This window comes from Candidozyma duobushaemuli, assembly GCF_002926085.2.
Source record: "Candidozyma duobushaemuli strain B09383 chromosome Unknown A_B09383, whole genome shotgun sequence".
In the NCBI taxonomy this organism is placed as follows: domain Eukaryota; kingdom Fungi; phylum Ascomycota; class Pichiomycetes; order Serinales; family Metschnikowiaceae; genus Candidozyma; species Candidozyma duobushaemuli.
This window is the reverse complement of record NW_020289901.1, coordinates 3,196,633-3,222,926: the sequence shown is the minus strand read 5'-3', so window position 1 is coordinate 3,222,926 and position 26,294 is coordinate 3,196,633. Positions and strand designations below refer to the sequence as shown.

The 26,294-nt window shown below is 47.7% G+C and overlaps 14 protein-coding genes across 14 annotated transcripts; 5 read left to right on the top strand and 9 right to left on the bottom strand. All coding sequences in view use genetic code 12, as the record gives it.

Annotated features, from left to right (window-relative positions):
- Positions 1-178: 178 nt before the first annotated feature.
- ZCF21 (Zcf21p) lies at positions 179-1,315 on the bottom strand (the record flags this gene model as incomplete). The annotated part of the gene is made up of 1 exon (XM_025479990.1): positions 179-1,315. The coding sequence occupies one exon, from the start codon at positions 1,313-1,315 to the stop codon at positions 179-181; it is 1,137 nt and encodes a 378-aa protein (XP_025339463.1).
- An 806-nt stretch (positions 1,316-2,121) lies between these two features.
- Positions 2,122-7,255, bottom strand: CXQ87_001453 (uncharacterized protein; the record flags this gene model as incomplete). The annotated part of the gene is made up of 2 exons (XM_025479989.1): positions 2,122-4,148; positions 4,405-7,255. The coding sequence occupies 2 exons, from the start codon at positions 7,253-7,255 to the stop codon at positions 2,122-2,124; spliced, it is 4,878 nt and encodes a 1,625-aa protein (XP_025339462.1).
- A 1,081-nt stretch (positions 7,256-8,336) lies between these two features.
- On the bottom strand, positions 8,337-9,284 carry CXQ87_001452 (uncharacterized protein; the record flags this gene model as incomplete). The annotated part of the gene is made up of 1 exon (XM_025479988.1): positions 8,337-9,284. The coding sequence occupies one exon, from the start codon at positions 9,282-9,284 to the stop codon at positions 8,337-8,339; it is 948 nt and encodes a 315-aa protein (XP_025339461.1).
- A 54-nt stretch (positions 9,285-9,338) lies between these two features.
- CXQ87_001451 (uncharacterized protein) lies at positions 9,339-10,046 on the bottom strand (the record flags this gene model as incomplete). The annotated part of the gene is made up of 1 exon (XM_025479987.1): positions 9,339-10,046. The coding sequence occupies one exon, from the start codon at positions 10,044-10,046 to the stop codon at positions 9,339-9,341; it is 708 nt and encodes a 235-aa protein (XP_025339460.1).
- A 654-nt stretch (positions 10,047-10,700) lies between these two features.
- Positions 10,701-11,201, top strand: CXQ87_001450 (uncharacterized protein; the record flags this gene model as incomplete). Its single annotated transcript, XM_025479986.1, has 1 exon — positions 10,701-11,201. The coding sequence occupies one exon, from the start codon at positions 10,701-10,703 to the stop codon at positions 11,199-11,201; it is 501 nt and encodes a 166-aa protein (XP_025339459.1).
- Positions 11,202-11,272: 71 nt separating this feature from the next.
- Positions 11,273-11,703, bottom strand: CXQ87_001449 (ribonuclease P/MRP protein subunit; the record flags this gene model as incomplete). Its single annotated transcript, XM_025479985.1, has 2 exons — positions 11,273-11,518; positions 11,554-11,703. 2 exons carry the CDS (start codon positions 11,701-11,703, stop codon positions 11,273-11,275), a joined length of 396 nt encoding a protein of 131 aa, XP_025339458.1.
- Positions 11,704-12,866: 1,163 nt separating this feature from the next.
- Positions 12,867-13,466, bottom strand: RLP24 (ATPase-activating ribosome biosynthesis protein; the record flags this gene model as incomplete). The annotated part of the gene is made up of 1 exon (XM_025479984.1): positions 12,867-13,466. The coding sequence occupies one exon, from the start codon at positions 13,464-13,466 to the stop codon at positions 12,867-12,869; it is 600 nt and encodes a 199-aa protein (XP_025339457.1).
- A 490-nt stretch (positions 13,467-13,956) lies between these two features.
- PAM18 (Pam18p) lies at positions 13,957-14,427 on the top strand (the record flags this gene model as incomplete). The annotated part of the gene is made up of 1 exon (XM_025479983.1): positions 13,957-14,427. One exon carries the CDS (start codon positions 13,957-13,959, stop codon positions 14,425-14,427), a length of 471 nt encoding a protein of 156 aa, XP_025339456.1.
- Positions 14,428-15,572: 1,145 nt separating this feature from the next.
- Positions 15,573-17,586, top strand: CXQ87_001446 (uncharacterized protein; the record flags this gene model as incomplete). Its single annotated transcript, XM_025479982.1, has 2 exons — positions 15,573-17,458; positions 17,502-17,586. The coding sequence occupies 2 exons, from the start codon at positions 15,573-15,575 to the stop codon at positions 17,584-17,586; spliced, it is 1,971 nt and encodes a 656-aa protein (XP_025339455.1).
- A 23-nt stretch (positions 17,587-17,609) lies between these two features.
- CRH11 (transglycosylase) lies at positions 17,610-18,815 on the bottom strand (the record flags this gene model as incomplete). Its single annotated transcript, XM_025479981.1, has 1 exon — positions 17,610-18,815. One exon carries the CDS (start codon positions 18,813-18,815, stop codon positions 17,610-17,612), a length of 1,206 nt encoding a protein of 401 aa, XP_025339454.1.
- Positions 18,816-20,376: 1,561 nt separating this feature from the next.
- CXQ87_001444 (phosphatase) lies at positions 20,377-20,793 on the bottom strand (the record flags this gene model as incomplete). The annotated part of the gene is made up of 1 exon (XM_025479980.1): positions 20,377-20,793. The coding sequence occupies one exon, from the start codon at positions 20,791-20,793 to the stop codon at positions 20,377-20,379; it is 417 nt and encodes a 138-aa protein (XP_025339453.1).
- Positions 20,794-22,216: 1,423 nt separating this feature from the next.
- On the top strand, positions 22,217-23,503 carry PCT1 (choline-phosphate cytidylyltransferase; the record flags this gene model as incomplete). The annotated part of the gene is made up of 1 exon (XM_025479979.1): positions 22,217-23,503. The coding sequence occupies one exon, from the start codon at positions 22,217-22,219 to the stop codon at positions 23,501-23,503; it is 1,287 nt and encodes a 428-aa protein (XP_025339452.1).
- A 501-nt stretch (positions 23,504-24,004) lies between these two features.
- Positions 24,005-25,033, top strand: CXQ87_001442 (ERMES complex subunit; the record flags this gene model as incomplete). The annotated part of the gene is made up of 1 exon (XM_025479978.1): positions 24,005-25,033. One exon carries the CDS (start codon positions 24,005-24,007, stop codon positions 25,031-25,033), a length of 1,029 nt encoding a protein of 342 aa, XP_025339451.1.
- A 21-nt stretch (positions 25,034-25,054) lies between these two features.
- Positions 25,055-25,831, bottom strand: CXQ87_001441 (serine/threonine protein kinase; the record flags this gene model as incomplete). The annotated part of the gene is made up of 1 exon (XM_025479977.1): positions 25,055-25,831. One exon carries the CDS (start codon positions 25,829-25,831, stop codon positions 25,055-25,057), a length of 777 nt encoding a protein of 258 aa, XP_025339450.1.
- Between the last annotated feature and the right edge of the window lie 463 nt (positions 25,832-26,294).

Below are 26,294 nucleotides of genomic sequence, written 5' to 3'. Positions count from 1 at the left end.
GAGTTTATGCTCCGAGACGTCTATTGTCAAGTGGCTTGTTTTCCACCAGGTGACAGGGCTCTGTTCGCTGTTTGGCCCAGTTTTGCGCTAGATGCCTTCTGCAATTATGTATACATGAAAAATAGGCGTATTTCACATTTTCCGTGCTAGATTTAGGCTCGGTGGATCCCCCACTCTTCTATGAAAGTAATTTCGAGATGGAGGGCACCTTGTCGCCCTGTAGAACCGGCGATGTAGCAGAAGACAGCGAAGCCAGCTGTGCCTTCGAATGAGCATGAGATGTATTAGCAGAAGCGTTTGTTGATTGGGCAGTCGAAGGCACCGCTGAAGCGCCAGATTGAATTTCTGGAAGCTTCACTGGCTCGCTTGGAACCTCGTTTTTGACAGGATTGGCAGACAGAAACCTTGCTGGATCAGAGAGAACAGGCTGTTGCGGCTCTGGCATGTTTTGAAACATTTGCGGCAGACTTAGGTCCGTATAGCTCTTGGCATGCTGAATATCTGTAAAGGAGTGGTTTTTTGTAGGCGGCAGGTTTGACAAGGAAACGGTTCCTGGGTATGCCACACCCCTATCGTCTTGGTACATCACCGGTGCAGGTGGGCCTACCTGAACAGGCGAAAAAGCTACTGGTCCAACGGGACTTGGTCCGGCTGGCGGAAGTCCTATTGGTTGAAACAGAACCAAAGGTCCATACGGTGATTGTATAACGGTAGCAGTGGTTCCTGGAGGCGGCTGCTGAGGAAGAACCTGCGGCAGCATGGGTCCAGGCTCTGCTTTGGGGACAACATGGTAAGGCACAAAGGCTGGATACTGGTTTGGTGCCACAGGCACTGCCGTCATTGGCTGAGGCGGGAGTTGAGGAATAGGATTGGGGTGGACACTGAGCACCTCTTTCTTTTCGTCCTTCTTGTCCTTGGCGCCATCCTGGCGAAGGTTCTGGTTATACTGGGCCATTCTAAGTGCATTTCTGGCTGGAGCATCCAAATTTAAATAAGCACAGTGCAACTTGCCCTTGACGCAGTTGAAGCACTGGGGGAGGTTTTCATCACACTTGATTCGCCTCTTCTTGCAGGTTCCGCAACCCAAGTGGGAATTGCGGTGTTTTCGCCTGGACGACTTCCGTTTGCGGTACTCTTCACCCTCGTCGTTTTTGTCGTTGTCGGTCTTTTCGTTGTCATCAAGCTTGTCGTCGCTTTTCAGGTCAGAACTGTTTTCTGTCCTTGCTTCCGCTTTTTCCACTTGCGGCAGCTCTTCGCCCGCCACGTCTCTTCGAGGCGGTAACGGGTTTTTTAGGGCCTGGTTGAACACGTCCATCTGAATAAAAGATGATGTAGTCGCAGCGGAAAAACACTATCTCTCCCATGGTTAGTGGCAGACGCCATGCAGGCTGCAGGATATACGAGAAGCCACCGCCTAGGGATGATAAGATTCCGGGATTATTTTTGGTAGGGAGGGGTGTCTTTGTGCTTTTCCAACCTGGAATAAGCACTTTTTGACACATGGTGGCTTTTGTGCCTGGAAACAGAGCGTTTGTGTCTGTTGACCCCACACCGAAGTTTGTTTAGCATGAATCCGGATGTGCCGAGACTCGCTTCTTTTTAGCAAAGGCGCCACCCCAACCACACAACATAACGTTTGAAAATACCAAAAAGCATCCAATGAAAGCAACCGACCCATTTGCTAAGCATTTTCTGGATCCCCTACGGATGATTACATGAGGCCTCGGCTTCTCGGCTTCTTGCCTGCAGCTGTCTCGTAAAAGACGCACCAGCCATGCACTTTGACAGGTATCCGTTTTCAGGAGTGCCGGGATATTTTTAAGCAGGGAGGTTCGAGATTGGTGATTTTCCGTGGTGTAAGCGCCACTATGGTACGGATCAAGCCGAGAAACCGTGTTTGCTGTGTTTTGGGCGGGCCTACTGCGAAGACGCATGTGTTGTGGTTTACGATGCAGAGAAGCCTTTTGCAGCCACCTTCTAGGTCGGTCTTCCATAATCGACCATTTCAAAAAGGGTCTTTTTGCTTGACTTTGGCGTTGACTTTGGCGTTGACGAAGCCCTCATATTCCAGTGTTCACGGCGCCTTTTTCGGCTTCTTGGCGCCTCGAGCTGGGCCATTGTTTAGCCCTGCTTGCTATCACCAGGATCGGGCTCCTTGGGCAAATACAGCTCATCAAAGGATCCCATTCTCCGTTCCCACCATTTCTTACGGTGCTCGGATTTACTCACCTCTTCCATAAGCATCTGCTCTTCGGGCTCCTCTTCGTCGTTTTCTTTGTTGTCCATAGCCACCGAGAATCCCTCACCCTTGCGCAAAATCTCAAACCTTTGTCCATGCACCAAGTCCTTCATAACAAGCTCCCTGGTTCTTCCAAGCGACTCGATTGCATCGACTCTCTCCGAGGTATTTTCGAGCAATTCGTCGAAATACGGCTGGGATGCGATTTCGTGGAATGCCCTCATCATAGGTACAGAGTCTGCTCTCACTCTCAGATCAGAGTCCACGGTGAAGATATTGAGATTGTCGTACTGCTGGATGAAATCGGGCCTAGTCATGATTTGACGAGCTCTCCATAACGGAAGTTCAGGCAAATGGTGGTTGTGTCTGAAACAAGGATCGCCTTTGGACTGGATCAAGGTGTTCATTCTCTGGCGGTCCATCTCCACAAACGCTCTCATGAGAAACATGGCGCTCGTAGCGAATTTGCCAAATTCCATCACATCATCATCCATCTCTTCCCCAAGAAGCCCGCACTGATTAAGAAACCATGTCTTTTCTCGGTCTATGATCTCATGACAAGCCAGGATCACGTCCTTGTGCCTGGCAACCTGACTGATATGCTGAGGTCTTCCGCCAATCAAATCGTAGATCTTATTGCAGGCGGCATTGTCGAGCTTGTAGTCGGGAAATTTCGAGATGGGCCAAAACTTTCCTCTGATGAATTGAAGCACCTTGACGGTTTCGTCGCGGTTGAAGTCTCTGACATTGATCAATTCAAGTCTGGTGCCCAACCGCTTGAGCTTCTCGTAAACCCAGTAGTCATCAGAATTGAATATCATCGTCACAAGCTCACTGCCACTGAGTCCTTCTGCTTTTTGCTGAAGAAGCTCCAACAACTTAACGCCCTCCTCGTTCTCCTTGATCAAATGCAGATTGTTGATGATCATGATCAACGGCTTATCGCTTTTACCCAGTATTCGTCTCTCTATAGCAAGCGTTTCAAGCTTGTTGAACGCTCTCTCTATGTCCAAGAGCGCCGTTGTGTCTCGAGGTCCCCTCATACTAAACAATGAGCCAATGTAGTCTTCCGAATAGGCAAAGTTGAGTGCCCTACCTAGACGAATACGGAAGATCTCTGGATCGGCATGGGCGTCGAAAATGGCAACATTTCGGCCGTCTATCTTCTTCATCGCCTCCATAATCAAAGTCGTCTTTCCTGTGCCCTTCTCGCCTACAACCAAGAAGTACCGTCCTCTGATTTTGCCCGATACGATATCGTCAAGCAATTTCTGCTGAGGCCTGTTCACCCAAAATGCAGATAGATCGTCGCTGCTTTCGTCGTCGTCGGATTCTGGCCGTTTATTAGTCTTCTTGTGAACCGCGAGCTGGTAAGCTGGGTCTCCACTTTCAAAAGCGGTACCCATTTTCTCCAAAACCTGGTGGTTGTAGATCTGGTGGTACATGTAGCCGGAAAGGGCGAGGATTCCAACCGAACTGAGCGTGATGCCAATTGTCTCGAGGCATTTAAAGAGGAAGCGGCCTAGTTTTTCAAGACTTTCACGAAAGCTTGACTTTGGCTCTTCTTCCTCTAGCTTCTCATCAATCTTCTCGTCCTCTTCCTCTTCCTCCTTTTTCTTCTTTTCTTCATCTTCGTCTCTATCCTTGTCTTTATCGTTGTTGTTGTTGTTGTTATTGTTAGGAGGACCTCCATAACCACCTCCAGCTTGAAGCTCTGTCCAACCGAGACCTTGCACCTCAGTGGTGATATCCTTCGTTACCGTAGGCTCCTGCTTGCTCTTCTCCTCTTCATTCTTCTCCTTTTCATTCTTGTACTTTTTCACGATCTTCTTCTGCTGTTGTATCAATCTTTTCTTATCTTTCGTAAGCGTCTTGTTTTCTTCGTCTAGGTCCTCGTCCTTGACTTCCTCTAGAACGTCAAATGGCAACAATGGATTGATAATCCGAACAGGCACACTCGGATGAAAGGATCGGCGAAGTAGCGGCCTTCTTGCATTGAGTTTTAGGGCGGACCTAAACATCACCTTATTTATCATGGAAGACTAATGGAGGCACAATCTACTGTTCGCTGCATGTTCGGTGCAGGGCATGCACCTCGACATCCTGATAAGCCTAAGTGTATATAAGTCTATAAAGGGCCTGCCTGTCTTAGGATAAATCGAAACCGGAGTCGACATTGATGGCGTAGAGGAGTTTCTCCCTCACTAGTTTTTTGTCTTGGTAGTCTGGAAGCTTGAGAAGATTTACGCATGTAGACGCGGTCGGAAGCCTATCGGGGTACCGTCCACTATTGCGAATGCCGAATCTGGGTGTCAAAGAGCCAAATCCGAGAAGTGGTGCTTTGGAAACAGAAGTGACAAATTTGATGAGACGTCCACGCTCCTTGGAATCCATTTCCTCGACGACCTCCCAGAAATACTTCACCGTGATATCGTCATCAAAGTACCCACCATAGCTGACATTGTTCTTCCAGTCCTCGAGATTCACTGTATTTTCTCCTCCGCTGATCAACATTTGTAACTCGTAGGGATCGAACATGTTAAGCCACTTGCGGTCGATGATTCTGTGAAGACCTTCCAAGAAGTGCTTCGAAGGGAGATATAGACACTGGTTTAGTTTGAAGTTGGCCACCTCGTGAATGTAGTTGAGTCGGTTGGTGGTTGTGACACTGACCGACTCTCCATGTGGAGGTTGTAGATCAAAACGCACAACCTTGCCCTGAACAACCTCGTTGATGGTGAAATTCAAATCCAATGCCTTGATCTCGCTCTCGCTCATCTCAAGCAACTTCATGAGGTTGTGGTAGAGCTCGGTGTCGAGATACTGGAGATCATTGACAGAGTTCTTAGATGCACTGAGGGCGGTCGTCCACTTGGTAAGGAAGAAAGGTGCAAACTCGATGTCTATCAACACATTCTCGTAGAAGCACTTTCCGATCGTCATACCGAGGAATTGAATGTAAAGTAGCCTTTCTTGTTGCCGCTTCAAGTCAAGCTTTTCATGCACGCTCATGTAGATGTCGTCGTTTGGGTAGAGCTCGTAGTTTGAGGGAGTCTCCTTGAACAAAGCCTGCTTCAGATTTGGGTCAAAACCTTCCATGGCCACAGAGGTCAAAAACTCTTTGGTTATACCGCCTCCGTCGATACCAGCCTCTGGGCCGTGTTCACTGTGAAATGTGACCGAGATCTTCTCCTTGAACTTGTGCCCCAAATGATAGAAGTTTTTGAATGCGTCCTCGAGAACAGACCCTCTTGAGATGTCTGCTTCATATCGCAGTGGTTGGTTCTCCATGAAGAATCCGAACGTGCTGCTCGTTGCCAAGCTCTGACGATCACTCTCGATAATGCTCTGAAACACTTTCACACGGTCCTTGAAGTCGATGAAATACGAAACCTTATCCAAAACTTCCAACTTGGCAATTGCATCGTTAGTACGTTTGGACCGAACGGGAGCTGCGTGCTCAGAATCCGAATCATAGTCTTCTTCATGAGTTTCGTTCTTTTGGTCGTCAAGGACAAGCACAATCATACCGTCAATGTCAAAATTGAGATTCTTGAGTTTCCAGAGATCATCTGGAAGAAACTTGATGCGTAGGTTCTTGAAATATATCAGATTGAGCAAACTTAACGAGGATGCCTTGAGCTTCGAAAGGTCACCGAAAACCTTTGCTGGGTCTGGCTTGTTGGTATTGAAGATAAGCGTGAGCGACAAGATCTTCAAGAATTTTGAAAGCACAACAGCTTCACTCTTGGAAATCTTGTCCTCGCTGAAAGACTCCAAGTCGTTGCTCACAAAAAGCCAGTATGACATGATCTCTTGGAATGTGTATAGCGTGTTCCAGAACATACTATTGCTGAGCAAGTCTCGGGACTGCTCGATATCGTCTCCCAGAAGGTAGTCCTTAGTCGCCTCAGCCTGTGAGAAATGCTGAAAGATGGGATCTCTTCTAAGCTCTTGGAAGAATCGCTTATGGGATCCTGGAGTAATGGTAATGAGCATGCATAGCTTTGTTGGTGGCTGTACGAGATGCATTAATGTAGCGATTGTTTGCATGGCAACGTTGGCGTCAAAGCCTCCCACATCCACACTAACAAGCTGGTTCATAACAAGGGATACGTAGTTGGATGTGTAGAGCTCGAGAATGGAGTCCATCGTTTCTCTGGAAATAAGCGTGTGCTTTTGTGTACGGTCAAACTCGTCTTCGTCTGGTTCCTCTGTAGTCAAAGATATTGTGGCCATAGTGGAGAGGATTTTTGCATGGACCTGGTACCCTTCTGGCAGAAGGACATTTTGGCCCTGAAGCTTGATAGTGTTTGCCAAGAGAGTAATCTTATCGTGGTTTGAAAGCCCCTGGAGGACAGAGGGGTCTGTGGCCAACACAGCCGAGCAGCTAACCAGAGCTAACTCGGGATCTGAGGATGTGGGATGGAAGCCAGCAAGAGACGAAAGGAATTGGCCATCCGGGTCAGCGGAATTGACGAGGAATATGCATTTTGTAGCAGTGGTTGTTCCCACAGCCTGGAGTTTTCGAATGATCCCTCTCACGGCCTCGGAAGGACCACTAGACCCATACTCAAGAAGCAACTTGTACAAGTCTTCCGCAAGCTGTTCTCTCACTTTCTCTCTCGAAAGCAAACGATTGATCAGCGCATACGTGGCACGAACGCTTCTTTCATTCAATTGGCCTCTCAGACCCTGTACTAGCCTCAGTAACACCTGGTCGACTGGAGCGTCCCTGGAGCAGAATCTCGAGTATAGACCAAACTCAAAAGCGTAACGTTGCCAATTGCCGTTATCTTGCCACTCCTTGACGAAATTCTCCAGGATCGTGTGGAGCTCTTGCCACCTTCTGATGTACCGCTGGATCAAAGCAGCACTGCGTTCTCTGTTTCTCTGATCTTCTCGCTGCTGCCGCTGTAGCTTGGTTTGTTCTAGAAAGTTCCGTCCCCGAGGAGGAGCACGGCGGTCGCCTAGATTGACCGTTCTTTTCTTCGTTTGTCCAGTGAAGTTAAGCATGAAGTGGTTGGTAATCAGTTGTAGCTTTATGTGGAGGACCGAGCCACCCGGGGAGAATCGGTGGTGATATTGTACAAAAGTGAAGGGAAGGATATGGTACGACAAATTAAAGAGGCTGATTTTTGGAAATGGATTGTCTTTTATGGCTTAACAAAATATGTTGATGAATCGTGACAAGTATGTTGAGAGGGTACTCGACCAGTGCATCAATCAGCATAACAACATCCAGCGTAATGGACTCTAAGATCCCCTGAGAAGACTAGATTAGCTTTTTTTCAATCACTCTTGTAAGTAAAGTAGGACTTTCACCTTCTACTCTCATGTCTGTTTGTGGATGTTCTATGCTTGAGTCTCGCAACCACTTGTACCTCACCTACAATCTCCAAAGTTCCACTGACCACGATGGTGCTCATCATGCTTCGTGACGGGGAATATGCTCTTCGAACTACAGTCACATGGATACTGCAAGAACCAGATGTGACGTTCGCTGTTCAAGTTGAATCCGTCTTCATCCCCCCACCAGATCCCCAAAGTTGAAGTAGCTCAACTGAGGGTTTGAACTAGCGAAAAGCGTATTTAAATAGTCAATCATTTTTGGAGCTTTTCAACGAATTATAGCTTGTTGCACCCTGGCAAAAATTGACTATAAAAGCAGGGGTCAGATCCTCGCACTCTCTTTTTGCAGCCATTAACTACTTATCATGAAAGCCATTTCCCGTATAAAGCTCTATAAACAGAGGAAAGTGTGTTCATTTGCAACATCTAATTCTCTCTTAGCATTCCCCAAAAAGCCCAGAAAGCGTCAGTCGTCTTCCCCTTCAAACTCTTCCCTTTCAAAACACAACACAAGATCAAAAGGCACGGTTCGTGTTCAGAAGGGTTCAAGGAAACAGCCGAACAACCAGCTTGAGCCAAATTATCCTTACCAAGACGGGCCAGACCTCAATCGTCGCAAGGTTTTGGCTTACCTGGCCTCTATCTTCAGCGCTGGTCTCTTGGCATGCTTTGTATACCCTGAGAGCGCTGTCTACAAGGAAATCACGGGTGTGTCTTTCTTTGTATTACTTATTATCTGTATACTCTAATTTCTGAGAAGCTCTAAAAGGCGACCAACGGATTCGACATAGTACAGGGGCACTAGCGACTCATCCTTCATGTCTAACAGATCTAACTCCTCCTGAGAGGTCCCTCCACTGAGAACAAGCAAGGACCCACCAGCGTCGCCTCCAAGCTTGCCGTCATTACCGAATTTGACGTCAGTGTAGAGAGTGTCTCCGAACATCAATGTCTTCTTGCGGTCAAACAGGCAGTATTCGAGAATGTTATCAAGAAGAAGGGGACTTGGTTTGCCGACATCAATAAAGTCTCTGCTCGAGGTGAAGCTCATGTAGTTCACGAACGAGCCACCGGCTGGCAAGGTGGTGCCAAAGGGACCGGGGTAGGTCTTGTCGATGTTGGTACCAATGAACGGAATAGATCTGTTCTTGTGCAAAAGGTACTGCAATGTTGTAGCAACACGCATATAATTTAACTTCTTGGTGGAACCGATCACCACCGCCTTGACATCCTCGTCAACCTTGAGCAACCGGTGCGCAGGGTCCCATTCCTCGTCAAGCGCCTCGTCATTACCACCTAATGGCACGTATCCAGCTTCCTTGAGTTCGTGCTCGATTCCCTCGTCTCCGAGAACCCACACTTTAGATCCCTCAGGAATCTTGAGATCCCTTTTGAGAATAAGCGCTGCAGCATAGCACGATGGGAAGATGATCTCCTTTGTCACATCTGGGAATCCCAACTTCTCAAACTTCTTCTTGTAAGTGTCTCTCGAAACCGACGAATTATTGGTGACAAAGGCGTAAGTCTTCTTCTTTTCCTTGAGGAGCTCTACAAACTCCGACGCTCCGGGAATTTTGTCAGGACCAAGCCAAATGACTCCATCGCAGTCAAACAAGAAATGATCAAACTGCTCAAGAAGCTGGAGTACTTCTTCCTTGGAGGTGACCTTTTGTGGTGCAGCTTGTCTAGTCATTGATAAGGAACAAGTGATAACCTCTAAATTATCACCTGCGCGAAAGAGTCAGACCTATACCTCAAGGTTGGGCTTTCCCAATAATGCAGTGAATCTTGTGAAGGTCAGTGCCTCGAGAATTTGCCAAAGCGTAGAAGTGGCAATTTCAATGTCATTCATGCGAACCAGAGTTTCAAAGCGTTTGACAAGGTCATTTGTGTGGCTCACCATACCCCAGATTTTGCACTTTGCAGCCACCACCGAGCGAACAGAATGGAAGGAATCGGGCTTCTTTGATGCTTCAATAAACTCCAAGTTGTCCACGGCGTGCTGAGCCGAAGAGAACTCCCGTATTACAGTCTTCACAAGCTCAGTGAAGTCATCAAGCTCAGGAAGAATGAACTTCTGGCAGTTGCTAGGGGACTCAAGGCCCAGTTGGGCATGATACCATTTCAAGGGGACAATTTTGAGGGCCTCGCTATAAGTTTCATGGATCAGCTCTAGCGTTTCAAAGAGTTGAACATCCTCATTGACGCCACACTTCAGTAGATCTAGCTTTCGAGTGTATTCTTCCAAACATTTCACAAGCTTTGGGTCTGTATGATTCGGGCCCTTATGGGTTATCGACGCTGTTGACATGCTGGCGTTGCTCTTGACCTCAACCAAGTAAGATAACAAAACAACATTGAAAAGCACCAAAGTGCCGATGAAACTGAAAAATAGGAATCGTCCAAAATACGGGCGGCTTGGAGGAGGTACTCTTTCCACAGTGTAGCTCCTCATATTGTGAATTTGTAACTAGGTCGAAGAGGATCTGGTGGATATATTTTCGTGACTACTGGGGTGAGACAGCCTTATCTAAGGGTGCAGGAGACACGATAAGTCCACTTTATAGTAACACAACAGGGGCATCAAAGACGCGATTTTTACAGAAGAAGCTCAATAAAATGATTGGCTTGTTGTTAGAAGATCGTGAAAGAATTTACATTCAGCGTTGGCGGGCTTTCTGCATGTTGGCAAAACAGCGACCTACGTGACAATTCAAATTTCACAATGTGCACTTGAATGTAACGAGAGTTTCATTGATTCACAAGATTTACTATGTATCTGAGGAATCTATCGTGCCCTGGTTCGTCTAAATCTGATTTGTTGAGTTCCTTCGAGATCCATTTCGCAGCCAACAAGAACAGCTAGGTTCACACAGATAATGATATTGTCTCGGACAATCTCAAACAAATAGGAGTAACTTTTATCATCGCTTCGAAAAACGTTCTTCGAGTGTCATTCAAAATTGGGCTTAACGTACCTCCATTCGGACCATCCACCATTTACTATGGAGATGCGCACCCTCATCGGAAATTTCAATCCAGTGGTACCTTCACCTCCAACCAACCACCAAACCAAACGCTCAAGATCACAATTCCTATATTCATCAATATGTCAGCGGGTTCAACGAACACATCCACACAACCTGAACAAAAGGATCTAGATCAGGAAAATGTTACAGCAGGCGTAGCCGAGCTTAGTGTGAAGCCTAAGAAGAAACAACGAAAGGAACAAACTGAGGAGGAGTTTGAAGCACAAAAGGCACAATTTGCCGCCACAGGGCCCCAGATAAATACACAAGACTGGCTTTTTGACCAGGCCCTTCTAGACAAGCTAGACAATCTGAAAAAGACCGACAGGGTCCACATGCTCCATGCTTGTGAAAGAGCGTACTACCTCAGGGACTATTCGAAGTGCATGGAGCTCATAGGCCAAGCCGAGAAGCTTTTCGGTGTGGAGCTTGAGGATTCATCAAAGAACGAAGATATCAAACTGGACTTCGCTGATGCTGGCAAGAAGACCAAAAAGTCACTGAAGGTGGAGCGCCACGTCGTCGACCTTTTGCATATCAAGGAGGCTTGTCGAAGGAAGCAACAAGAAGCTTCAAAATAGAGGCTGTCTCAAAAACCCCAGCATCATAGCATATCATCAATAGCATACAATCACAACTTGTTGAAGGGCTATTAAGTGCCCCTCTTGAGCCAAATTTTGATATCCACGTAGCTCGTCAGCCTCTTCTTGAACGTAGCCTCTTCGTCGTCGCTGTCTTTGGTAGAATACTCCAGAGCTTGCCTGAGTTCATCAAGCACCTCTACTGTACCCGTCTTCACGTCCACCTTATACTGTTTCTTTGTTTGGAAGTGCAAAGCAATAGAAACCGCTGTATTGATTGCCTTTCCCATGCCTTTGACCGTGATATATCTCACCTTCTTGTATTCTCCAGTTGGTACTTCTTATGTCCCACACCAGATGTATCGAACTTCTCGAGCATCTTGTCGATTCGCTTCACCGCCAGCATGTAAGGTGTAGAGCCCTTGACAAGGAATGTCGTATCAAGGGCTGTCTTGTTGCGGAGCTTCGTTCCAGGGTTGTGTTTGATGAGCTTTGGTTCCATGGAGTAGTTGGCGATGCGATGAGATTGAGGTCTATTTGAGGTGAGGAAATTTGGAATTGAAGACTTTGATTTTGATTCGAGGCACTAGTCAGTTGAAATGGTGGGGGCAAAACTGACAAAAGTGTTGGATTCAATTTTTCGTGGTTTTGGGTATGTGTGTTGTTTTGGAAAATGGCTGCGAAAGAGTTGCCTGCTTATTTTCAGGTATGAGAGAAGTAATTACCTTTATGTCACGAACATGCCTGTCATATATTCACTTTAATAAAACTTCAATTGTTTTTGTAAAAAGGTAAGTCTATCTTACCGTGATCCTTAATTAATTTATAATTTATCATTCTTTGTTTTGGTTTCAATTGTCACTTAGTACCTCTTCAAAAGTACTCAGATTCGGATAAGATTCACAGCGATTCACCTATAATTCAAAGCAAAATTCAAGCTACACATATAAAAGCAATACGATATCTGCGCATTTAAAAACCTTACGAGCCAATTGTCAATAGATAGAATAACAAAATTAATAAATCACCAAATCAAGGTCCTATTCCCTAACGACGCCTCTCCTACATCGCGTTTTGGCGCGTTTCTCATCTACGCTTCAGAACCACCAATACTACCATCTTCAAAACATGTCATCCCCTCTATCAGATTGCTCAACGGTATCACGAAAACGCTCCAGAGATGAGTTTGACTTTTCTTCGCCAATCAAAAAGACACAGACCCACCAGATCCACACTGAAGCTCACATCCACACAGTCAATAGCCTAATGGAAGCACTGAGGCGACAGAGAGAGTTCCCCAAAGTCGAGGAGGAAGAACAGGTGGAAGAAGAGATTTCCAATTACCAACAAAGACCATTTTGGCCAGCTCTCCAGACAGTCAAACGAACAACATGAACAAAGAACATAGAAGGAAAGGTTTCCTCGAATCACCTACAACCTAACGATAATACACGTCAGAACCAGTCATTTTCCTGATTGCTTGTCCTGCCTTATTACATATCCTGGGAGCATTGCTCCGATCTATAAAGATGAACCAGAGGTCCATGTGCAACCATTGATCGGCTGTATAGCTTGCTAGGAACGGGGCAGTAGAACCCCTGAGTATCCTGATGTGAAGTTTCCTGTGGAGCCCCAGACCCGGGGACTCCCCGGAGCCTGGCCTGCTCAGGCTCTGGCCTTTCTCTTGGCCTTCAACAACACCTTCTGTTTCTGCTGCTCAGCCTCAGAGTCGGACTCCTCCTCGGACTCGACCTCCATCATGTCCTCGTCTTCGTCCTCGGACTCGACCTCCTCCAGCTCGGCGGCTGCCTCCTTGGCGGCCTTCTTCTCGGCCTTTCTGCGCAACTCGACCTCTCTCATTCTCAACAACTCAGGGTTCTCCTCCACCAACTTACGGTCAAGAGCCATCTGGCGCTCCTTGTTGCCACGCATACGGTTCTTGTAGAAGGCACGCTCACGCTTCTGTCTGATCTCCTCGATTCTAGACATGGCCTTCAAGGTGGTGGCCACCAACTCACGGTTGTATCTGACGGGGACGTTTCTTCTCAGAGCGAACGTCAACGTCGAGTCGACGACCAACTCCTTACCGGCAGCCTTTCTAAAGGCCTTGGTCCATCTCAACTTTCTAGGGTTTCTTCTCTGCTTGAAGGCCTTGTGGCACTTGGCTCTGCAGAATCTGAACTCCTTGGCGTCGTTTCTAACGAACATGATACCTTTGCTCGGGTAGACCGGCGACAGGCAGAAATGACAGGAGTAGACTCTCATGGTTTATGCAAATGTGGTAAATTGGCCCGGGGGCTGATGCTATGTAGTGAAGATGGATCCGAGATGAGATGCGAAGAGGTGGAAAAAAATCTACCCTAGTTATCGCGGTGCACGGGTGCGTCCCCACCATCTAACATACCGATGCAAACCCCAGGGACCCTAGAACTACGATGAAGGCGAATCGACGAAAACGTCGAGATCTCTTTGCAATTTCCACGAATCATTCTGTGGACTGCTCATTTCACATCTGTATCACTGTGCCAGGTGTTGTCGACTATCGTTGCAGATGCTCCTACTAAAGCTGACTCACGAACCAGTTGAGCAGTCATCGCATCAAATTGGCTCTAAAATAATCAAGCTTCAGACTTTTCATCGGCCTGGCCCCACTGATCTCCAGATTTGCACGAGTTTCTGGAAAATTCAAATCGTGTCACGTGCGCGAAATCAACATTGAGAAGGCGAAGATTTTCACCACTTGTACCCCATAACCATGAACGCCTCCAATCTACAACCGCCACCAGACCAGCAGCAGCAACACCCACAACAGGTCTACCAACAACCTACATATACCGGTCAGTTGCAGAAAAAGAAAGCCCCTGAGGGCTCTGCTGAGTGGTACTTTGACCAAACATGCGACTGGATGGGTAACCACCCATGGCTCACAGGCCTCGGAGCCTTCGGTTTGGCCTACGTTGCCGCCGGCATGTTCAAGTCTAACCAGCCAGGCTTGAACGGTAAGGCTTTTATCAAGGGTTCCTTTGGCCCCAAGATGTCTGCCAAGGAGGCTCTACAGATTTTGAACTTGAAGGAAACTAACTTGTCCAAGGCCAAGTTGAAGGAGCAGCATAGAAAATTGATGATGGCCAACCATCCAGATAAGGGTGGCTCTGCCTTCTTGGCCACCAAGGTGAACGAGGCGAAAGACTTCTTGGAAAAGAGAGGCGGCATGAAGGACAAATAAACAAGCTTGTAAATATGCATCGATAGAGTGTCGGCTTCGGCTGGCTTACTGGAATAAAAGACGAAACGAAAGGGAGTGTAGGCAGATGGTTTTTGAACTAACAAATGCACGAAACCGAGCTGGTAAAACACAAGATGGGGAAGACTCCATAAGGTTGAAAAGTAGATTCTGATTCTTTCTTTGGATGCCAATGAAGTGATACGTGTTTCGAAACATCTTTTCTGGTGCCAGGACTCACATTGTAGTATGAAATGCGTGAAATTTAGACAGTTTCTAAATTTGGAACTAATGTGGCAAGTGGTGGATATTCGATACTGAAAGACAGATAATACACATCGGAAAAAAGCAAGAGTATCATCTTGAGTCGATTTTGCAATTCCACAGAAGTACCGCTTAACGGTGTAATCTGGGCAATCATCGGCTATTTCGGGTATGCGGTAAGACATCCAGCTTTCTTCAGCTAGTTCAGTGACTTTTGCATTTTATCGCTATCATCATATCTCCGTGCCCGTAAAACTTTCTCCTTATAACTCAAATTTCAGTCTCCCACCTTGTGAGACAATTCCAGGTAGCAGCTTCTCAAATAGGCGTAGCGCCAAAACATCCTCCAATGAGGCTCAATATAGGGGTTTGAGCCGCTCGACCAAAACATGGTGCCATCACAAGCCAGAAAAGAGTTCAATCAGCTCGATGGCCCAATGGAAGAAATAAGTGAAAAATTCTGATCCGGCCATTCCACAGCTCCATTCCCATACCCATACATTCGACCGCAATGGTTGCGAAATCAGCAACCGACATCGGCGACCGAAACACGGACGATAGGAATATTCGAATATATACAATTTAGCGTTTAGATAAGATAATTGAAAGATGAGGACGTATCTCTTAATTGCCCTGCCTTCCTCAATTGAGTATTCAGTTGCTCAGCCGAGTGAGACATTTGCACCCAGTGGTGGACAACCAACCACCCATACTTTGATTGAGGCCGGCTATTTTTTCTATCAAAACCCCTTTTCTTCTTCAAAATCTAATTCCACTTTCATTCCGTTTTGACCCCCTTCCGAACATATGTAAACATGGAAAGGCTCATGTCGACTACAGCCTGCGCGCAAGATAAACAGATCTAACAAAGTGTTCGTACCACCATGACAACTTACGAAAAGATCGTCAAGGGCGCCACCAAAATCAAGGTGGCGGCGCCGAAGCCCAAGTACATCGAGCCCATTCTCATGGCCACTTCTATGAACCACCACGTGCTGCTGGAGAACTTCAACACCATCATGAGAACTCTCCGTCAGAGGCTTCAGGACAGCTCTTGGTCTGTGGTGTACAAGGCGCTAATTGTGATCCACATTATGATCAGGGAGGGCGACGGCGATGTGACGTTGGATTATTTGGCCAACCAGGCCCCGGGCATGCTCAACTTGAGCCATTCCAACATCTCCCGAAACCAAGGTTCCAGCGATGTGCGCTTTATCATGAGGTACTCCCGGTACTTGCACACCAGGGTGAAGCTTTTCGGGGAGACAAAGGTGGACTATGTGAGGGATGAAAGAGTCAAGAACCTGACGGACCAGCAGGGCGGCCGTTTGCGCTCGTTGCCTGTGGAGAAGGGCTTGATCAGGGAGCTGGAGGGCTTGCAGAGGCAGATCGATGCGCTTTTGAAGAACAGTTTCATGGAGAACGAGGTGAAGAACGACGTCATCTTGACTGCGTTCCGCTTGTTGGTGAACGACCTTTTGGCCTTGTTTCAGGAGCTCAACGAGGGTGTCATCAACCTCTTGGAGCACTACTTTGAGATGTCCCGCTACGACGCTGAGAGGGCCTTGAAGGTGTACGTGAAGTTTGTGGACCAAACCAAGTATGTGATTGACTACCTCCGTGTGGCCAAGCACCTCGAGTACGCCACCGAATTGCATGTTCCTACTATCAAGCATGCCCCTACCGCTTTGACGTCGTCTTTGGAGGAGTACTTGAACGATCCTAATTTTGAGGAAAACAGACGTCGCTACATGCTCGAAAAGGGCCTGAAGGGCAAGGCCCCAGAGACTAATAGAGATACACCCGCCCAGGCACAGCCCCAAGCACAGCCCCAAGCACAACACCAGGCGCAACAACCACAGGCGCTTCAGGGCCAACCTCAACCACAACAAAACCAGCATATCAACGGCCAAGATGGGTTGCAGAGATCAGGCACTCTCTTGGTGCAACAATCGACTTACAACCCGTGGGGCGGCAGCGTAGCCAGCCCTCAGCCGTTCCAATTTGTTCAACAGGCCCAGGCTCAGCCTACGCAACCAACTCAAATTAATCCTGCTTTCACAGGTGCCGGGTTTGGTGGCTACGGTGCACAGCCTCAGGCCACTGGCACTAATCCGTTCTTACAAAACCAAACTGGCTTCAACGGGTTTCAGCAGCAGCCCACGCAGCAGTTCCAGCAACAACCAACTCAACAATTTCAACAGCAGCCCACGCAGCAATTCCAGCAGCAGCCTACGCAACAATTCCAACAAGCAGGAGCTCAGCAGCCTGGGTTCCAGCAACAAGGGTTCCAACAGACTGGTCAGTTCCAGCAACAACCCACGCAACAGTTCCAGCAGACAAACCAGTTTCAAGGCAGCCAGAGCCACTTATCGGCACAGCACACGAACAACCCATTCTCAAGCTTACCTACGACTCCTACCGGTCAGCCCCAACCTGTTGCTGTCAATTCCACCAACCCATTTGGAAACACCCGCTTTGCCAACTCTCGCACAACGCCCTACTCGTTCTCTCAGGATAGAGACAAGCGTGTGTCTGTGACGGCTACCGGCAGCAACCCATTCAAGGTGTCGCAGACAACCACCAGCGTCTTTGACAATGCAGAAAAGCAGAAACCTCAAGCTTTGCAAAGGCAGCCGACCGCAGGCGGGTTGGAACATTTGCCCACGATTGCGGCATTCCCAGAGACTCAGCAGGAGCAGACCAGAAACGCATACATTCTGAATGCTCAGACTAATTTGACGGCACAGACCACGGGCCAGATGCAGCAGTTCCAGCAGAACCAATTGCAACACCAGCCACAACATGCCCAGAATCAATACTTCCAGCAGCAGCTTCAGCAGCAACCATTTCAGCAGCAACAACAGCCGCAAGCGTTCTACAATGAGCCCAGCTTAATTTAAATTATTCTATATACGGCACTAAAAGTTCAATGCCACAGCAACAAGGACAAGCAAGCTCGAGAGACATGCAACGGCGCTGCCGTCGTGAGAACTCACCGTAGGAACACTAGATTCCAGGCTAGCAGCAGACTCAGACAGGGATGTGTTGGAGTTGGAGTCTGAGCCGGAGCCGGAACCGGATTCAGCGGAGGTGGTGGATGTCGTCAAAGTGGACGCAGCGGACTCTGAGCCAGCAGAGGTTGTTGGGTTTGAAGAAGTGGTTGGAGAGTTGGAAGCCACAGCCTTGGAGGACGATGACGCGGTCGAAGAGCTGGAGGTTGTGGAAACGGAAGACAGGCTCGAGGTGGAGCTGGGTGAAGTGGAGGAGCTCGAAGAGGCAGAAGTGGAGGAGCTTCCGTCGTCGTCGCCATCAGCACCTTCTCTTCCGTTGATCTCTCCGTTTACTGCCTTGATCGACTTCCACGAGCCAGAGCGGTCGGTGTACTCGTACTTGTCACCGGTGGAGTAATCGTCCACCAGCAACTTCTTGATGTGCATGGTGAAAGGCGCCTTCGAGTAGTCGGTCGAACCGCCGGCCCACTCGATAGTACCTTCCTCGTTGGTAGGATCACCGCCAGCCCAAATACCGGCCTTGATGTACAGCGGACTCTGAGGGAAACCCTGGCTGTTGTCGCTAGAAAGCGTTCTCACTGGGGTACCTTCCACATACCACACAATCTCGTCTTCCGTCCAGACGATGGTGTAGTTGAAGTAGTTCTCGTGAGGCAGGCCTGGGGTCAGGTGGTATTCGCCTCTGTCGTATGTGGTGGTGTCTCCCTTGGAGAAGTAGTTGGACTGGACCTGGGTATCGTCTCCGCCCAACAACTCGATATCGATTTCGTCCAAATCGTCAGACATTAAAAAGAAAGACAGCACAATGCCCTTGCCTGGAGCAGCCTTCATCAAAACCTCCACACGGCCAAACATGATGTAGAAGGTCAGTCTGATGCCTGGATTGTCACCCTTCTTTTTAAGCGTAAGTTCCAAGCCATCGTCAGTGTAAGAGACTCCTGAAGGGATGGCAACAACATCAAAATTGTCAGATTCCTCGTGAAAATCCTCCACGAGACTGGTGCCCAAGGCAGTAACTGGTGAGCATGACGATGAAAGAGGGTTGCAGTTACTGGACGCTGTGGCTGCCAAAACGGCTGCAAAGTGTGCGAGCAATGCTATGATGAAAAGCATTTTCTATGGTGTAGCGAGTGGTGAAAGGGTAGTTTTCCGAAATACAAAAGAACGAAATCGCTTGGCTTTATACACTTTTGAGGAGTCCATGTCATGTCTTATACCAAAGACACGGTTGGAAGGAGTCACTGTGTGGGCTGTGACGCGGACAAAAATAGATCTGTGCGCAGCTGCCGAGACCGCAATATCTGGGCTCACAGGGGTGCTACGGAAAGTCTAATTACATGGTTGAAATCGGAGACGCCGCTTTTGGGGCGAGATTTTTTTCCTGGCTGATTTTGCCCGAAATTACGTTTTTTTTGTAAAGCCGTCTACCCTGCTTCTCGCTTAAGGCGCGGTGTTCGCGTATTCACACAATAACCCGGATTTGGACTCGCAGGCAGCCATTGTAGGCTGCAGTGGCGGTCGTGAAAAGCTGTGCTTATAATGGAGGAAACGAGCCACGAAGGTATTGTTGAAGCTTTGGCGGGAAGAAATTATGTTTCGGTGTATTTTTGTGCTGGTGGGTACTAAACTTTGAGAGCTTGTGGTTACTACTTTGGGTGCAAATGGCGAATGTTAAAGCTAGATGGTGACTTCAAACGGCAATCACCAAACACCGGGCCGTAAAATGTTGCATAGGTATTCTTTTCCTTTGATGTTAACGATATTGCATATCGTTAGCCCGCCCGATTGGCCTCTTTTCTTGGTGTAATTGTATCGTACCATTCTGGCGTGGTTTACGACATTGTATGGTGGGGCTGTACACTACGGTAAAACGCTGGCTCTGGTGCCCGATAAGCTTTGGCCTCAAGGTGAAATTTGTGATTTTCAAAATTTCATAGAATTTTTGGTACTTTTGGAACCTGACGCATCCGTCGGATAATTGCTATCGGAAATACTGTGGAAGGTTCAGGTGGAGGCTCAGTGCAACAAGCCGAAAACCGCGTAGCTGAGCCTACTCGAATTTACACTTTTCGGAAGGTCTCGAACAGCCAGAAGGTTCGATAAGCATGTAATATATAACCTTTTGGGAAAATTCATATTTGCGAGGTTGATGTTTTGGAAAAATTTATACATTCCAGCAAGTGCCGTGTATTGGTGATTTGGCTATGGATTGATGGAAAACGGTGATAACATTAGCTGCAGAAAGGTGCATCCCACCAGAATTTCCACTACCACTAAAGCAGATTTCTTGCGGTGCAAACAAATTTCTTGCGATACGACGAATATCGAAACTTCACCATTGTTATTAATCAGTACGAGGCCTATTTACAGTAAGGGGTGACGAGGCTGGCTGAAGCCAGCAGTCGTTGTCTATGGAAAATCAAACTTTTTCATCTACCGGTGCTCCTTGCAACAGGAGGTTGTTCACCGGTGCATATTGGCGAGCCCAGCGCTCTATTTTCGTTCTACTTCTCTCGACAAGGTAAACCTTGCAAGAATTAAGCTTTGGATGATTTCCAAAGCAGCGACTAGATCCCTAACAAAATGCGCTGGTGGGAGTGAAACAACCCTGGAATCCTCTCATCACAGCCATCAAGGCTCTCGTCAAGCCATTTGTCCGAGCTCGCCGACGTCTTCATTCGTTCCAGATATCATCAGCGAAACCCTCGGTTACCGTGGGGTCTTCGCCGTACTTTCTGGCCCACCTGGTGAATCCGCCCTCCATGACATAGACGTTTGGAACTTTTTCTCCTTCATTGGGGGCTTCTTCAATTGACCTCAAGTACAAAAGGGCCGCCTTGGGTCCTCTGGCCTGAGACAAGGCACAGTGGAAAACAACGTCCTTGACCTGGCTTTCCTCGAGCTTCATGCGGAGATCGGAAAGTCTCGAGCCAAACTCGTTGGCTGGGTAGTGAAGACATCCCTTGATGTGACCTCCAATGAAGTCGTCATCTCTGACATCCACCACAGCGAACTTGGAGCCGTTGGCGAACCATTGGCGAACCTCGCTGGGCTTGATAAACTTTAAGTCGGAAAAGCTGATTTGACTCATGGAATAGAGTCTTTTGAAATGTGGAAGAATTGTGGCAAGACGGGGCAAAACTGCCAGTTAAATAGTTATTTAGCGTTGCTTTCGCGGATGGCTCACAATGGCACGGTGATGCCGATGACCAGAGATAATGGTCTGGAGTGAGGAAAAAGAAAAGAGGAGAATGGCGAGTCAAGCGGACAATGGAGATGATTTAAGAGATGTGGTACCGGACCCTAGAATATACCTGGAAGTTGGGTTTTGGTGAATCGACACTGTGGACTAGGTACTGGAGGTATGTCTGCTGTAGCAGCGCTAAAAAGGTGGGAAATGAGATACGAGATATCTAAGTCCGATATGCATTTTTCAGCTGATACTACGCTAAGCCATCAGTGCCACCGGGTTTAGAACCTCCGGATTATCGATTAAGCTTTTCGTATACATGTGAAAGATACGAAAAATATCAAATGCAATGGCAAATTCCAACCAGGCCGTCCTCCACGCAACTGCTTAAAATCGGACCTTGCTTCTAGTGATGCTCCGCGGTTGCTGCCAGGGAAATCTTCAAGTATCAGTCTTTGCGTCTATAGCCGTTCTGATCTGATTTAGCGAGATGGTTCGGGAAGCGAATCAAAAGAAACGATTCCTCCGATAAACGGCTTTAGAGGAAGAAAGGCCCACAGGAAGCTCTGTGTAGAGCATAGAGGAGGTCATTACTTGAAGACAATGGACTGTTACGCCTGCCTTCCTTGGTATTACTATAGAGGTTGCTGAGAATGACGCAGGTGTGAATTCGCTTACCGATGAGTAGTGGCGAACAATGGGTCGTCACGGTTTTTTTTCTTTTTCTTGAACCTCACTTAGCGACGTTATGGTGGACTGGAATCTGGGGTTGCAGCTGACTATACAACCGTGGGATGTGCATGAGACAATGTGACAAAGTGTGACATCTGCTATTATTGATTTGGCTTTCTTTTGAAATTGTTTTGAAACTCTAATATTTGAGGAACTTGGCCAAAACTCTATTACGGTGGGTTTAGAAATTGCCTGAGCAACCACCTGACCACACTATGGCTGCGACCAGATCTTCACCTAACACAATTTCATGCAGAGACTGAAGTCGATCTCATCTAATTCAACAAACCTTTCTATTTTCTTCATCGCTCAAGCTAAAATCAACCCTCAGCCGCAAGGATACCACATCCTGGTATTCACATGAGGCTCGCAACTGGTTTTCGCAATCGCCCGTGCTTAAGCAGCCGTGCCTCAGATGACTCTGTAAAGAAGGCATTGCATTTTCTTGTTTTTCCCCTACTTGGAGAACCACCCTTTTTAATTTTTTAGCTAATTTTTGCCCGGCCAAACCACCTGCTTGTGTCTCTACATACCACACCTTTGCACCACGGGTTCCATTAAATCGCAGTGAAAATCAAAGGCTTTCTTCACAATGTCCATGCTGCCCGAATCTGACGACAAGGCGGACGGCCAGCTCAAGAAGACTCTTCTGGTCGATTCCATTGCACCCACATTGACTCTGTTCTTCCGCAAACGCAAGAGATCAGAGTCAACCTCGGATCTGGAAAGAGCCAATTCGTCAGACCTGAGTGACGAATCCGATCTGGATGGCCCAGCGGCCCAGAAACGCAGAAAAGTCCAGAAATCAAAGGAGCAGGAGGAATTCGAAAAAAGAGACAAGCAATACGAGGCAGAGCTCCCGGAAGAGTACCGCAGATTCCGCCCCGTGGGCCACAGGTTCAATCTCCCCCCCACAGACAGACCCGTCAGAATCTACGCCGATGGTGTTTTCGACTTGTTCCACTTGGGCCACATGAGGCAATTGGAGCAGGCTAAGAAAAGTTTCGAAAACGTCGAGTTGGTGTGTGGAATTCCCTCGGATAAGGAGACCCACAAGAGAAAGGGTCTCACGGTACTTTCCGATCAGCAAAGAATCGATACACTCAAACACTGTCGTTGGGTGGATGAGGTCATTCCCAATGCCCCATGGTGCGTTACAGCAGACTTCTTGTTGGAGCACAAGATCGATTACGTTGCTCACGATGACTTGCCATATGCCTCTGCAGACTCTGACGATATCTACAAGCCCATCAAGGAAAGAGGTATGTTTTTGGTGACACAGAGAACCGAGGGTATTTCGACATCCGATATTATCACCAAGGTGATCAGAGACTACGACAAGTACTTGATGAGAAACTTTGCTCGTGGTGCTACGCGAAAGGAACTCAATGTCTCGTGGTTGAAGAAGAACGAGTTGGACTTCAAGAAGCACGTCAACGACTTTCGCACCTACTGGATGAGAAACAAGACCAGCATCAACAACGTGTCGAAGGATCTCTATTTCGAGGTCAGAGAGTACTTGCGTGGAAAGAAGTCAGACTTGTCTTTTGCCAACTTTGCCAACAACCACCTTCCTCACAGCAACAGCTCCCCCAGTCTCGTGAGCGACCTGGACGACGCCCTGCGTGCCCTGAGTCCTCTCACAGAATTTGCCTCCAAGTACATTGTGAACAAGAACGAGAAACCCGGCCGGTTTTTCAAGGGCTTCAACATCAACAACTGGATCCAGAAGGACGACTCTCACGATGAGGATGAGCGCCCCCGCAGAAAGAGAACCGCCGCCTCGGCTGCCAAAAATGAATTGACCACTTCGGTGTCGGCACCTGCGACGACGCTGCCCCGGAAGATCAGGAAGCCAAGATCGAGAAAACAGCATTAGAGAACAACAAGGTACGTGAGCCCCCAGGCGTCGCTATCCCAACTGCATGTGCCGGCCACTATCGGTTGTATATGTGAATAAGGTAATTATATATGTTGCATCACTGGTTGTAGAGACATGGTAGGTAAGTACAGGGTCGTTACTTATGGAGATATTTAAATATGCAGACATAGCAAACATCAGATTATACTGGTCGATTCTTCAATTTTACCGAAAGCTAAAAATTCTGAAGATCAGCGGTCCCAGATCTTATCTCATGAACCCAGAAGCTGATAGGTATACAATGAGAAGTAAGAAGTTGCAGCCATTCCGTACCACATAGCCATTTCACATTTACTCAAACTTTATTCCATTCACCATAAATCAATCTGAATAAAATAGTCGAAGTAGCAAGAATATCCCTACCACAACATCTACGTCAACTGCATCCATCGCCATCAACTACATCTTCTACTCAGTGCGAAATCATCTCTTGATCTTCTACACCTACTTGAAACAAACATGGAGGGTCAGGAGCTCCTGCGCACATGGGCAGAAACAGACACGCCTACAGGATTCCAAAATCCCACTGAACGTATAGTGACCGTTCCAGTTCCCGTTTCCAGCAATGCCTGGAGTTTCACACAAGGTCTAATATGTGGACAAGTGAGTGTGGTGCTAGTGATTTTGGTTTTCATCAAGTTCTTCGTGTTTGCCGATGGCCTGCCGCAACTGGCGACGCTGAAATCAACCAAAAGAGACGTGGCTGCTGTGGTTGTGAAGAGAGACAAGCAGAACGACGAAGATGAAGACGATAGTGCCAAATTGGCTACGATTCTTGAAAAAACATACTACGACGTGGAGACCCACGCGCCCGAGTCACTCGACTGGTTCAATGTGCTTGTGGCGCAGACAATCGCTCAATTGAGAACGGAAGCGTTGCTTTCGGATAACATATACCACCTGCTCAATGCCTTCCTTGAGAAGCTGGATACGCCAGACTACTTAGACAGGATCCGGCTACTGGAGATTGACATTGGTGACGATTTCCCTATATTCTCGAACTGCCGTATCAAACACAGCGGAGACGACTTTGGGCGCCTTGAAGCCCGTATTGATGTGGATCTCTCAGATACACTCACCCTAGGTATAGACACCAGGCTCTTGTTGAACCACCCAAGGGCCCTCACGGCAGCCTTGCCAGTGCAACTATCCGTCTCCATTGTCCGTTTTTCCGGTTGTCTTACGGTATCTTTAGTGAACACCAACGAAACGGGCTTTGTTGGTGGTTCTAAGGACAAGGAGTCTGGCGGCACGGCGCTCATGTTCTCGTTTTCCCCAGACTACAGACTCGAGTTTTCCGTCAAGTCTCTTATAGGCTCCAGAGCCAAACTACAAGATGTGCCCAAGATCTCCGATCTCATAGAGAGCAAGTTGCGTTCGTGGTTTAAAGACCGGTGCGTGGAGCCCCGGTTCCAGGTGATCAAGTTGCCCTCTATGTGGCCCCGGAGCAAAAACACCCGTGAGCCTGCCCCGGCCCGGGAGGAATGATGCGTATGCTGTATTTAGTATTTATCCCAACATGGATCTCTTGCGTCCACGCAAACGGACGTCTTCTAGCTTTTTGATGGTTTCTTGGAGCTTCTTGCGGCCGCCCTTGCTAGCATAGCTCTGATGGAGCTCCTCGTAACCCTGGAGAAGCCACAGGTTGTATTGGTCTGCGTAGTCTGAATGTGTGCTCAACACCGCCCTTTCCATGACATACAAATCGACTGCTTTGTCCTCTGGAAGATTCGAATACGTGCTCAATCCAAAGTCAATAAGGTAAACGTCGTTGTCCTGCAATATTAAGTTCAGTGTGGTCAAGTCGCCATGGATCATATCGTTCAAGTGCAACTTAGCTATAGCCGATCCTGTTGCTTTCAACACCTGCTCCACCTCCGAACTGAGGCAGCTCTCCTTATCTCCTTCCTTCTCCAAATGCCAAAGGTAGTTTTTGATCAGCGAAACCTGTCCGTTCGGAAGATCTATCCCGACATGGTCCATCCAAATGACTCCATTTGGTGCATCTAGCAGAATCAATGCTGGAGCCGCCACACCGATTTTCGCCAACTTTGCCATGAACTTAGCCTCGCCCACCGTACGCAGCTTTGTGATAAGCGCATCGATCTTTGGATGTCTGTATGGCTTTGGAGGTCTGTACTTGATGATGAATCGAGACGCTTTTGGATGTGGAGAGTATGGATGCACTTCAGTGGAAAACACCAAGGCTTCGGCGCCCTGGGATACTAGAGAAAGGGGCACGTGAGGCACCACCTTCAGAACGTCTTTTAGTATGGCATCCGTCATGGAATTATAGGTGGATGGAAGTGTTGATGCTCTTCGCGAAGTTGATATAGAGGAGGCAGGTTGTATGGTGGAGTGGGCGGATATGGGTTTTAATGATGTTTGAGAAAGCTGTGATTTACTTGAAATCTACGGTGTTCTTGAGTTTAGATCTTTTATTGGGCATTTACCGCCGAAACCTTTGAGTGTAAATGGTTGCAAGTTGAGTGAGATCTGGACAAAGGGCCACACTGAAGCAGAAAGAGCTGAAATTTAGCTGAAGAATTGAGGTCGTTTTCAACTAGATAACTATGGTAGACCATTTCTGAAATAATGTAATTATTCACTACTGGCCATCTCTCAATTAAAGGAAACTTAATGCAAGCTGGAAGGCAAATAGCCATGATTTCGCAGCCATAACTACCACAATATTATTAGGTGGCAATTACATGAGTAATAAACCTCGATGAGTCACCTTATGGAATAT